This window comes from Natrix helvetica (assembly GCF_964273705.1).
Source record: "Natrix helvetica genome assembly, chromosome: 7".
NCBI lineage: Eukaryota > Metazoa > Chordata > Lepidosauria > Squamata > Natricidae > Natrix > Natrix helvetica.
In genome coordinates this window covers 64,200,034-64,213,357 of record NC_138558.1, presented here as the reverse complement: position 1 = coordinate 64,213,357, position 13,324 = coordinate 64,200,034, and the positions used below count along the sequence as shown (strand labels likewise).

Sequence of the window (13,324 nt, the reverse complement as noted above, 5' to 3'; positions counted from 1 at the left end):
TGTAGAATGCTCTTGGGGGCAAGGTGGCAAAATTGAGCAAAGATTTCTGCCCTCCCCAGCTCCCAGGAGCTCTCTGAAAGCCTCCTAAAAGCTATGCACAGCCATTTTGGTGAAGGGGCAGGGTTTTGGGAGGCAAAAAATGCTGTATTCAATGTATAAGATGCACCCAGATTTTCAGCCTCTTTTTTGAGGGAAAAAGGTGCTACTTATACTTCGAAAAATACAGTAACTTAAGAAAAGGGAATATGCTCTACAGAAGCATTTCCCAGAGGGTGCATGGGGGTTAGTTAAAAAGAGAGCATCACAATGCAAGACCCACCCCATTTGCCTTGTTGGTTTGATGCCAATGCACATGCAAAAGAGCAGAGCCTGGCATCATACTCCTCCATCCACCACCTATCCATCACATAGCAGTAAGAGGGATCTTGGAGTCTTAGTGGAAAACCAATTAAATATGAGCCAACTGTGTGCAGCAGCAGCCAAAAAAGCCAATGCAATCCTACATTGCATTAACATACAATCAAGATCATGTATAGTACTAATACCAATCCATAAAGCCTTAGTAAGACCACACCTAGAATATTGCATCCAGCTTTGGTCATCACACTGTAAAAAAGATGTTGAGACTCTAGAAAAAGTGCAGAGAAGAGCAACCAAGATGATGAGGGGACTGGAGGCTAAAGCATACGATGAACAGTTGCAGGAACTGGGCATGGCTAATCTAGTGATGAGAAGGACCAGGGGAGACATGATAGCAGTCTTCCAATAGTTGAGGGGTTGCCACAGAGAGGAGGGGGTCAAGCAATTATCCAAAGCACCCGAAGGCCAGATAATGAGTGGAAACTGATCAAGGAGAGATTCAACCTGGATATAAGGAGAAATGTTCTGATAGTGAGAACAATCAAACAATTGAACAGAAGTTGACTTCAGATGTTGTGGGAGCTTCATCACCTGAAGCGTTCAAGAAGAGACTCTTCTCTTCAGACTTAAAGAGAGACAATTTTCCCACATCCCATTACAACACTGTAATGATTGTGTTCTGAAATAAATTCATTCGGAGTGATCGCTTTTTTATTTCCTTTATTTTGAAGACATTTCATAATGAAGGAAACCGTATCAACTGACATTTTTAGACTTTGTTATCAAGTTATTCTCTCAGAGACACAGACAGATGCTACTGCCTGGGTTGGTTATGTGTCCGTTAGCAGTTTCATGAAACTTTCTTGGCTACCGTTGCTGTTGCGGATGACAATAAGAGGAGTTTTGACCTAGTTCTGTTGTTCCTATTGTATTTCCTTTTTTGTCACCCAAGTGTCTAGAATTATGAGGCTCACAATGAAGTTTGTTGGTATAAAGATATTTTAAGTGGTGCAAAAACAGCCTTGCCCAGATCTGTGAAGAGTTTGCAGACTGCTCAACAGCAAAGAAAGATCGTAAGTGTTTGGTTCAACTGATCACTCAGTTTTGAGTGGAGTCCAGGTAACTCATAGCATATAAGCAAACAAATCTGTTCGAAAACCTATATAGAGCCAAACCCAGTTGGGATGGAATGGGAGATCACTGAAACATTTCAATTTCCAAGGCTTGACTAGAGAATTAAAAAAAAATCAGAGAAAAGCAATGGCCAATCAGTTTTGTATTGTTCTAAAGAAAACCATGTTGGCAAGTCCATAAAAAAGGCTTGCCCAATATGGCTCAGGAATTTTTTCTCTTCAACATGAGTGCCAGAAAGTATTAAGATACAAGTATATGTTTAAAAATGTGACATAGAGAGGGGGGGGGAATAGTTAGGACATGATAGCGAAGAAAAGAGAATCAGAAAGGATAAGCATAAAATTGTAACCGGGTTTGGCTGACTATCACCCCAAAAATACACCAGTTGAGAGTTGAAAAGAGATAACCACAACAGAAAAGGAAAGGAAGAGAGGAGAAGAGAGGAAAGGGGAGAGAAGGAAGAAAGAGGAAAGGAGAGGAAGGATGGAAGGGATAGAAAGAGAAGGAGAGAGGGTGGGAGGGGGAAGAGAGGAGTAGGGGAGAGGAAAGGGAAGAGGAAAAGGGAAAGGAGAGGAGGAAGGAAGGAAGTAGAGAAGGGAGGGAGGGCGAAAAGAAGGGAAAATAGGGGGGTAATAACATAAAATAGGTTTATGGGATGGTAAGCAAAGCAACCCAGAATGTATATTTTAACCTTTTATATGGAAAAATAAATATGTAAAAGTGATAAAGATAAACAAGAATAATAACTATGTGAATGTATACCTGTAACTGTATGTAAGAGAATAAAAATAAAAATAAAAAACGTTTTATAAAAAAAAACATGAGCTCCACTCAAGTCAATGACCTGGCAGAAGGAGGGCATGGGGTTAAGAATATTTGGCAGCAAACGTTGGAAATGTAACCAAAAACAGGCACATTTTATCATATGCGATGGACCTGTGTTAAGAGCAAAGAAAATGGGCAAAAATACACAGGTGGAAAGAAAAGATGATAGGGAAACATATAGATTTTAAACCTGAACTGTTTTTATTAGGCATAATACCAGAAAAACTTGATAAGCAAAGTCTATATTTAATATTGCATGTCTTAACAGCAGCGAGGATTATATTCGCGCAATATTGGAAAAAGGAAGAAACACCATGAGACGAAGAGATAATTAGGAAAATATTAGATTGTGCAGAAATGGATAGACTTACATTGAAGACTAAACAGAAAGAAGGCACATAATATTATCAAACATGGAACTTATTTTAGCAGTGGTTGGAAAAAAGGAGTCGATCTGTGTTGTTAAGCAAATTAAATATCCAGACAACATGATGTTTATTATGCACTAACAAATGTAAACAACAGAATATTAATAAAATTTATCAATAAAAAAATATTTTGCAGCACCCTGAGCTACTGTACAATTTCCTTTTCTATAGGGAAGCTCTGGGAGAAAATGTTCTGGATATTTCCCCCCCATGGCTAATGGTCACTTATGACCAATTTAAAAGTTGGTCACATTCCAATCCATTTTTTGAGAAGTTATCTTGCTGACTCAAAGAGATTCCTAAGCACCATTGTGTAATTTCTTTCCAACATTTTACTTAAGTTGAAAAGAGTTACAAAAGGTTTCAATTTGTTTTTCAGGCAAAGGTTTAATTCTGGAATTACCATAAGCATCATTTCCACTCGTGCTAAATGGATTCCTGTCACAAATGTTCTTTGGAAGCAAACATCCAATCATTTATTATTAAATGCCCCAAGAGACATATTTCTTCTTCGAGAGTTTCTGGGCTATTTGAAACACATAGAGTAATTTAAAATAATCTATCCTGTGCTGAATATTCTTGGCTTTTCTTTATGTCAATCTACCGTCCAAGACACGCATGTTCCCTAACAAGCCCCAATGAACTCAACATATTTATGCATCAGTCCAAATCCCACTAAGAATCCATCATAAGTAATTATCAGCCATTCCTATACATCAGGGGTGTCCAAACTTGGGAACTTTAAGACTTGTGGACTTCAACTCCTGGTGTGCTGGCTGGGGAATTCTGGGAGTTGAAGTCCACAAGTCTTAAAGTTCCCAAGTTTGGACACCCCTGCTATACATGAACCTGTGCATGTCTTATTGATTTCACTACTCTGTTTTATGACCGTAGTAACGATTTGATCTGATTGATTTTAATGGGGCTCAAGTGCAGATGCCATCTCTATATATTTATCTGGCGGTAGAATTTTAACAGAATTGTCTGTCATTACAAGTGGATTTTTGGTGGGGCTTTAGTCTAGTAATAAACAAAGAAGCCTACATTCTCCATTATTCATGTCGAGAAAATTAGGAAACAGGAAACAGAACAACAGAGTTGGAAGGGACCTTGGAGGTCTTCTAGTCCAACCCCCTGCTTAGGCAGGGAAACCCTACACAAGCATTCATTGAGTCTCTACCCCAACGGTGCATTTTTCAAGAGGCAACTGGATTTTCTTTGCTTTTCCTTGAAGATATTTCGCTTCTTATCCAAGAAGTGAAGAAGCTTCTTGGATGAGAAGCGAAACATCTTCAAGGAAGAACAATGAAAGTCCAGTTGCCTCTTGAAAAATGCACCGTTGGAACAACCGTGGTCTGAATGACTCCAAATACATTTTGAGTCTCTACCTACCAAGCTAACAAAGCGTATCTTTCCTACACAATGCTTGCTACACAATGCATAGAAAGCACTTGAAACAATGTTTAGTCCTTCACATTCTTGGCAGCATCAAAGTTTTGCTATTTCCATACAATTCCACTCTTTCTTTATCCTGAATTGACAATAACATACCTATACCCACACATACACCCACACAAATATATACACACGCAAAAATATGTTGATATCAATAAATGTTGATTGGTTGATTGAGTTTATTGTAGCTATTTATATAAGACCAATTAGTGGGCATGAAATCCTCGTATCTTTGCTACCGGTTTGGTAGCTGGAGTGTGCACCCCTGGGCATGCACAGAACCTTCTGTGCATGCGCAGGTCCATGATGATGTCAGGGTGTGTGGTTGGGCGGAGCCTCACACTACCACCACTACCAGTTTACCCGAACTGGTGCAAACTGGCAGAATACCACCTTGGCAAATTAATAACCTGTCTGTGATAGAAAGAATCAAGTAGTCCAAAAAAAAAAAAGTGCCTGATGGATCATTCATCCTTTCCTATGCTATTTTTTTCATTCTCTTTACCTACACATCTCCCCAAATACGAAAATAGTGCTGACAACTGACAACTAGATACAGCTAAGACCTTTGCTCCTTTTTGCCTGTGGCATGATCCAAATTTCACTTTGATTTTAATGACTGGTTGCTTATGATATTGGCCTTTCTTTAATTGGAAGTGAAGACTATGAATGTTGAAAATATTAGAATGTGCAGAAATGAACAGATCAACGCTGGCAATTAAGGAGAAAGAACAAACTGAATATTATATGATATGGGAATTATTTTATCAATGGTTAGAGCATAAAAATGGAAGCTGGAAATAAAAGGAGATTGAAGAAGAGTAGAAAATATGTTGAGATAGAGATGTAAACAATATGATAATTGTTAGTATTATGATGATGAGGATTATTATCAGAAATGGTATTCAGCAGGTTCTGACCAGTTCTGGAGAACCAGTAGCGGAAATTTTAAGTAGTTTGGAGAACCGGTAAATACCACCTCTGACTAACCCTGCCCCCATCTATTCTTCCTGCCTAGATCTCTAATCTCCTATTTATTTCACCTAAGGCAGGGGTGTCCAAACTTGGGAACTTTGGGGAGTTCTGGCTGGGGAATTCTGGGAGTTGAAGTCCACAAGTCTTAAAGTTCCCAAGTTTGGACACCCCTGACCTAAGGGATCCTTTCCTTGACTTCACTTGGCACCCCAACTACTATGGAGTATATTAATCTTTTCTTTTGCAAACATAAGTGTGCCTCCTCAAAAACAGAGGTTGAGAGAGTAGTACAAACATTGTTACATGCCCCTTGTACCTCCCATGGCATGTGGTGTTCATAAATCCAATTATCAGAAATGTTCACCGTCTTTCCGAACAAAAGATTATAATTTTGCTTCTGCAAGATCAAAAGTTGACAACTTTCTAGTGTTACCTATGAGTTATAGAAACTGGATAATAGTACTATCTCTATCTGTCTGTCTGTCTGTCTGTCTATCATCTATCATCTATCAATCTATCTATCATCTATCTATCTATCTATCTATCTATCTATCTATCATCTATCTATCTATCTATCTATCTATCTATCTACACACACACACACACACACACACACACACACGTATATCACAGAAGTGAGTATATCCCCTCACATTTTGTAAATATTTAAGTATATCTTTTCATGTGACAGCACTGAAGAAATGACACTTGGCTACAATGTAAAGTAGTGAGTATACAGCTTGTGTAACAGTGTAAATGTGCTGTCCCCTCAAAACAACGCAACACACAGCCATTAATGTCCAAACTGCTGGCAACAAATACTTAAATATTTACAAAATGTGAGCGGGTGTACCCACTTCTGTGATATACTGTAGATATATATAATTTTATTAATAGTTTTTTTTCTTTGACATACATAAGAGCTTAGTGAACAGTGTATTGTCTGGGTCAATTTACTTTATTCACCATACTAATAACAATAGTAATACTATTCAGGTATACATGGTAATGCACTTTCAACTTCTAACATTTCGGTCTACATAGTAATTGTAATAGGAACCTCTACACGCAAATATCCAATGTCTTTATTCATTGTTTGAAGTTCATTGGTTGGCTGGTTTTTCCGCATTTTAAATGTTGGGTTTGCTTTTATTGGTCTGAAACCACAAATAGTACGAAACAAAAGTACACCTCCCCTTATCTGGTGTACTCTAAATGCCCTGGATTACAACACCCATATTTCACAGCACGATGATCATTATATATATGAGCCACAGTGGTGCAGTGATTAGAGTGCAGTGCTGCAGGCTGCTTCTGCTGACCGCCTGCAATTTGGCAGTTCGAATCTCACCAGGTTCAAGGTTGACTCAGCCTTCCATCCTTTGGAGGTGGATAAAATGAGGAGCCAAATTGTTGGGGGCAAGAGGCTGACTCTGTAAAACTGCTTAGAGAGGGTTGTAAAGCACTGTGAAGCGGTAAATCTAAGTGCTATTGCTATATGAGATTTGGGACAAAAATATTTGGCCTAAACGATTGTTAGCTGTGCTTCCATTTGCCTCCAAAATAACTAGCAGAGGGTTCGAAATGTGCCACCTCACTCCCAGTGCTACAGACCCTCATAAAATCTGCAAATGAGCATTGTCAACCTTTTACTTTTGTGCAAGGGAGAGATTAAATCCCCCCCCCCCCCCCGGGGATTACAATCCAGAATTTTTACACTTTTCTTTTGTTAACTCCGAAGTGAACGCCTCTTTTCCTTACTCCTTCCATCTATTCCCTCCAACGTGGAACTGGGCATGGCTAGTCTAGTGAAGAGAAGGAGCAGGGGAGACATGATAGCAGTCTTTGAAGGGCTGCCACAGAGAGGAGGAGGGGATCAAGCTATTTTCCAAGGCACCCAAAGGCCAGAGAAGGAATAATGGATGGAAACTGATCAAGGAGAGATTCAACCTAGAAACAAGGAGGAACTTTTTGACAGTGAGAACAATCAACCCATGGAACAGAAGTTGCCCTCAGAAGTTGTGGGAGCTTCATCACTGGAAGCTTTTAAGAAGAGACTGGACTGCCATTTGTCAGAAATGGTGTAGGATGTCCTGCTTTTGGGTGGGGGGTTGGACTAGATGACCTACAAGGACCCTTCCAACTCTGTTAATCTGTCATCTGTGCATCTGGCTGTGGAGGACGTAGCTCAGGAAACTATGTGGGATTTTTCAGCACCAGCTAGTCTGGTTTCCTGCAGGTGAGAAATATTTTCCTTGTTTCCTCGCTTAACAAGGAAAGAGGTCAGCCTCAAAAGAGATCCTGGCCATAAACTAAAAACTTTTGAAATGCCATACCTAGAGAAAGCTTTGCCAGCCTGGCAGGTCTCTTGCCCAGCACTTCCCTCCCTGTAGTATTTCTGATATCTACAAAACCTGACTTTCGGCATTATTCTAGGACTGTGTGTGTTACACACCAATGTGTGTCCAAAAATCCAAAAAGAGGACCATCCCTTGTGACTTATTTCTCCCACTAGAACAGGACAGGGCCAACATGTTAGTACAGGTAGTCCTCGACTTACAACAGTTCATTTAGTGACCGTTCAAAGTCACAACAGCAATGGAAAAATCTGACCATTTTTCACAGTTGCAACTGTTGTGATCACAATTCAGACGCTCGGCAACCAATTCATCCTTATGACCGTTGCCGAGTCATGGGGTCCTCTTTTGAGACCTTCTGACCAGCGAAGTCAAAGGTGAAGCCAGACTCACTTAACAATGGGCGACCAACTTAACAACAGCAGTGACTCACTTAACAACCGTGGCCAGCAAGGTTGTAAAACGGGGCAAAACTCCACAAGAAATGTCTCACTTAACAACTGAAATTTCAGGCTGTATTTTTTTTCGCAGCAGAGAAGTAAAAGGCTTTTTGCAACCCAAGGAGAATATCAAAAAGTGGCCCATAAGAGGGTCAGGGTGGATCTTTAGGCCAACCAACCCACAAACAGTAGGGGGCTGCTGGGAGTTTGGGAGAACCTGTAGCTAAGATTCTGTGCAGTTCCGAGATCCCCCAAATCCCACTCCTGGCTGGCCCCACCCACCGTGCCTACCCCGCCCCGGAATCTCCACACAGCCCCTTTTGGAAGCAGGGAAGTGCAGGGTGCGTGCAGAGCAATGGTGGGTTCCTACCGGTTTTCATTGCACAAATTTAATCTTTTTTCATTTATTAACGTTTTGCACATGCGCAGACCTATTTATGTGCAAATGTGCACACATTTGCACACGCACCAAACCGGCAGCAATGCCAGGAGCTACCCATCCCTGTTTCAGAGGCTCGGGTGGGTGAAAAACATGCCTACCGGAAGTTTGGCCTACAGAGGGTCTCTGACGCCCAGGGAGGGCAAAAAAGCTCCCCCCCCCCATCATAGTGCAGGAGGCCAATAGGCGACACCCATCCAGCAATCGGGCAGAGAACCCAATGCTAAAATTTTTGAAGCCCATCCCTTCCCCTAAACACACCTCTTCTCTTCTTAAGCAATTCTATATGATGACAAACGATGCACTTATAAACGCTCATTTTATTCCTGTGACCGTTATAAGTTGAATATTTCTTCAAAATGAAACGGAGCAAACAGTGGAAAACTACCAATGGTCATTGCACCGCTGGATTCCTCTGACAGCATGGCTGGCTGGGGAATTCTGGGAGTTGAAGTCCACAAGTCTTAAAGTTCCCAAGTTTGGACACCCCTGCTTTAGAGTGAGGTAGTCCTTGACTTACGACCGCAGCTGAGCCCCCAATTTCTCTTGCTAAGTGAGACATGGGCTAAGCAAGTTTTAACCCCATTTTACAAACTGTCTCGCTGAGGTTGTTACGTCAATCACTGCAGATGTGAAGTTAGCAACGTGGTTGTTAAGCGAATCCGGCTTCCCCATTCACTTTGCTTGTCAGAAGGTCGCAAAGGGGGATCCCAGGACCAGGGAAGACTGCCAACGTCATAAGTATGAGTCAACGCCCAGGCATCTGAACGTTAACCGCGTGACCAGCGGGATGCTGCAATGGTCATCAGCGTGAAAAGCAAGCAGAAGCCTCCCCCCCCCCAGTGCCGTTATAACTTGGGACGGTCACTAAGCAAATTGTTGTAAGCCAAGGACTTACCTGTAATTTATTTACCTAGCTAGCAAATTCATATAGAAGGCCATTTCACAAGGGGTGAACTCTTGGAGGTGCAAAAGCACAGGGACAATGAAGACAGCATCGCCATTAATAAAATAAAGGTTTTTTTAAAAAAAAAAAAACAGAGAAGGACCAAGAGTGCGGGAGGATCTCCAATCGCTCTCCCGGTGGATGTCAGGCGATCCACTCCCGGAATCCCACTCTTGGACAGCCTATTCCAGCCCAATCCACCCGATCCCTTGATCCAGCTATGGAGAGCCTATTCCCACCCAACCCAGCCGGATAGATCCGATCCCTGGATCCAGCTATGGAGAGCCTATTCCCACCCAGCCCACCCGATCGATCCGATCCCTCGATCCAGTTATGGAGAACCTATTCCCACCCAACCCAGCCGGATAGATCCGATCCCTGGATCCAGCTATGTACAGTCTATTCCAATCCAGCCCAGCCAGATCGATTCGCTCTCTGGATCCAGTTATGGAGAGCCTATTCCCACCCAACCCAGCCGGATATATCCGATCCCTGGATCCAGTTATGGAGAGCCTATTCCCACCCAACCCAGCCGGATATATCCGATCCCTGGATCCAGCTATGTACAGTCTATTCCAATCCAGCCCAGCCAGATCGATTCGCTCTCTGGATCCAGTTATGGAGAGCCTATTCCCACCCAACCCAGCCGGATAGATCCGATCCCTGGATCCAGCTATGTACAGTCTATTCCAATCCAGCCCAGCCAGATCGATTCGCTCTCTGGATCCAGTTATGGAGAGCCTATTCCCACCCAACCTAGCCGGATAGATCCGATTCCTGGATCCAGCTATGGAGAGCCTATTACCACACAGCCCACCCGATCGATCCGATCCCTCGATCCAGTTATGGAGAGCCCATTCCCACCCAACCTAGCCGGATAGATCCGATCCCTGGATCCAGCTGTGTACAATCTATTCCAATCCAGCCCAGCCAGATCGATCCGATCCCTCGATCCAGTTATGGAGAGCCTATTCCCACCCAACCCAGCTGGATAGACCCGATCCCTGGATCCAGCTATGTAGAGTCTATTCCAATCCAGCCCAGCCAGATCGATCCGATCCCTCGATCCAGCTATGGAGAGCCTATTCCCACCCAACCCAGCCGGATAGATCCGATCCCTGGATCCAGTTATGGAGAGCCTATTCCCACCCAACCCGGCCAGATCGATCCGACCTGGGTCCAGCGGGACGGAACGGACCGACCCTTCCCGGTGGTTTTCCTAGCTTGACACCGCACCTTCCCCGGACCCCGACAGCCCGTCCCCGCGGGCGCCCCTTACCCGAATCCCCCAGGCAGCGCTCGGCAGCGAAGCACAGCGCCAGAAACAGCCCCGCTCCCGCCGTCAACTCCATGGCGTTTCGGCTCTCAAGGGACGGGACGAGCCTTCCAGCCGAATCTCCCGCGGCGGGAGGCGGGGGATCGGATCCCAAGGAGCGCTGAGCCCGGGCGACGTGCCCCTTCTTCCAGCGGCCAGCCGGGGAGCGTTTGATGGAGCGAAGCCTCGGCCGAGCGCTTCTTGTTTCGAAAGGGGGAGGAGCTCGACGGCGAAGCCCCGCCCCCGCCCCTCTTCTCCAAATCGTCTCGGGGGAGGGGGGGGAAGGAGGCTACCTGAAGTCCCGACATCTCAAATCTTTCCCAACAGATGCCCCAACCATTTTCTTGAGGTCGGAGGGCGTTCTGATCCTCTCCAGACACAGACATTAACAGAGTTGGAAGGGACCTTGTAGGTCATCTAGTCCAACCCCCGCGCCCAAGCAGGAGACCCTACACCATTTCCGACAGACAGCAGTCCAATTTCTTCTAACAGATTAACAGAGTTGGAAGGCACCTTTATAGGTCATCTAGTCCATCACCCCCCTTAAACAGAAGACTCTACACCATTTCTGACCGATGGCCGTCCAGTCTCTTCTTGAAAGCCTCCAGTGATCAAGCTTAAGGAGTGGGGTGGGGAAATATAGGTTGATGAAATGAAGACAGATTGAGGCAATTGAGTTTTGTCTGAAGCCTGGGAACTCAATGACAGTTAGTCTATTTTTTAGAATAGAATACGAGCTGGAAGGGACCCTGGAGGTCTTCTAGTCAAGCCCCCTGCTTAAGCAGGAGAACCTATATTATTTTGGATACCCGACTATCTAGTCTCTTCTTTAAAAACCCAATTTATTTAGTGACCATTCAAAGTTACAACAGTACTGGGGGGGAAAGTGACTCGGGACCATTTTTTTCACACTTACGACCATTCCAGAATCACCATGGTCTGGGTGATTTACATTTGGATATCTCAGTCACTGATTCATATTTTATGACGGTTGCATTATAGGATCATCTTTTGCCATTTTCTGATGAGCAAAGTCAAAGTCAAGATTCACTTAATAACTGTGTTACTCATTTAATGACTGCTGTGATTCGCTTAATTAACTATAGCGAGAAAAGTCGTAAAATGATGCAAAACTCAGTACATTTCTCACTTAGCAACATAAATTCTGGGCTCACTTGTGGTTTGTCTTATAGGAAATTCAAAAAGTTAGCTAAGGGAATATCTCCTTAGAGACCAACTGGGGGTCTGTGGACCACCGGCGGTCCGCGAGAAAATTTTGGTGGTCCACAGAAAAATTATTTGCATTTTTTATATTGCACTAAATCAGAGGTCCTCAAACTATGGCCCCTGGGCAGGATACATGCAATGAATGCTTGTGTTGCTGCAGAGAGTCTCCCCCTTCGGGGTCTTTTTGTGTGAGTTGTGAGGCAGAAATTCTTTCTTGGGGTCTGCTTCAGCCTCCTGGTGTGGGGCTTTGAGCGAAGGCCGGAGGGAAGAGTCGCTGGTGGCCAAGAGCCGGGGGGCCTTTTTCCAGTGGGACTGCATCATGGCCTGGAACTGGCTGACCAACACAGCCCACTGAGTCTCCAGGTGCTGGCGCCTGGCCTTGCACTCCCGCAGGTCTTCCCTCTGCTTGGAAAGCCTATGCTTGCAGTCCTCAGTGAGGTGCTTCTGCTGAGCCTCCTTCTTGGTCAGATCCAATCTGAACTAAGCCAGATATTTTGCCAACTCTTTCTTGTGGTGGCTGCTTAGCTCCAACAACTGCTTCCTGTTGGCGTCCTAAGGAGCCCGGGTGGGCAGGCAAGGAGTGGCGAGGAGGGGAGGGGTAAGTAGAGGCCAGCAAGGTGCCCCTCAACATGAGTGACATCAAGTTGGCCACGCCCACCCAGTCACATGACCACCTAGTCATGTCCACCCAGCCAGTCATTAGGCAGATCATATTAGTGTCCGTGGGATTTAAAATTATGAATTTAGTGGTCCCTGATGTCCAAAGGTTTTGGGGAGCTCTGCCTTAGAGCACTGTTTTTTTTCCCCAAACTCAGCAAGTTTAAGATGTGTGGACTTCTGCTCCCAGAATTCCCCAGACACAGAGCACTTAAAACACTTAATTGCACTTAGCGTCACAACTGACCTGGTCTTTCCAACATTTTAAAATAAGTTTTTTAGAAAACAAGACAGAGGTTCTGGAGTTTCTCATTTTTATGCACTTTCTTATTTTGCCCTAAGATGGTTTTGAAGTTTAACATCAGGCTTAGTAGTTAAAGTTATTTGTTCATATTTGGAAGGGGAAACGATGGGACATTTCCACATAGTTTTCTTGATAATAACAGAGTGTTTTGTCAAGATTCCCACCCTCTGTTTATTCATCTGCCCTTTGCACCCTGTTTGTGTACATAACAACAGCAACCCCACAAAATCCATCATAAAAAATAAACATTGCACTAAATCCAGAAGCAAATTGAAGAGGAAGAGAGGAAAAAAGAAAATACTTAATATCAAAAACAGAGTTCACAGAGTCAAGCAGCCACAAAATGATTAGATATTAAAAAGTAGGTAATAATAAACTTTGCAATACGAAGGAGCTTCTGATGCCAACGCTTGGCAAAGCTTTCATCATTCCTGACCAAATTCCTTCAGAAAGTTTAATGTT

The 13,324-nt window shown here is 43.7% G+C and overlaps 1 protein-coding gene across 2 annotated transcripts in view; it reads right to left on the bottom strand.

Annotated features, from left to right (window-relative positions):
• KDR (kinase insert domain receptor) overlaps positions 1 to 10,852 on the bottom strand; it is a 76,489-nt gene extending 65,637 nt beyond the window's left edge. For both annotated transcript variants that reach the window (XR_014175871.1, XM_081959287.1), the window contains exon 1: positions 10,639 to 10,852. Coding sequence is in view for 1 of the 2 variants with exons in the window: in XM_081959287.1 (XP_081815413.1) it covers positions 10,639 to 10,711 (73 nt within the window). In the remaining variant the exon portion in view is untranslated. The remainder of the gene's footprint in view (positions 1 to 10,638) is intronic.
• Between the last annotated feature and the right edge of the window lie 2,472 nt (positions 10,853 to 13,324).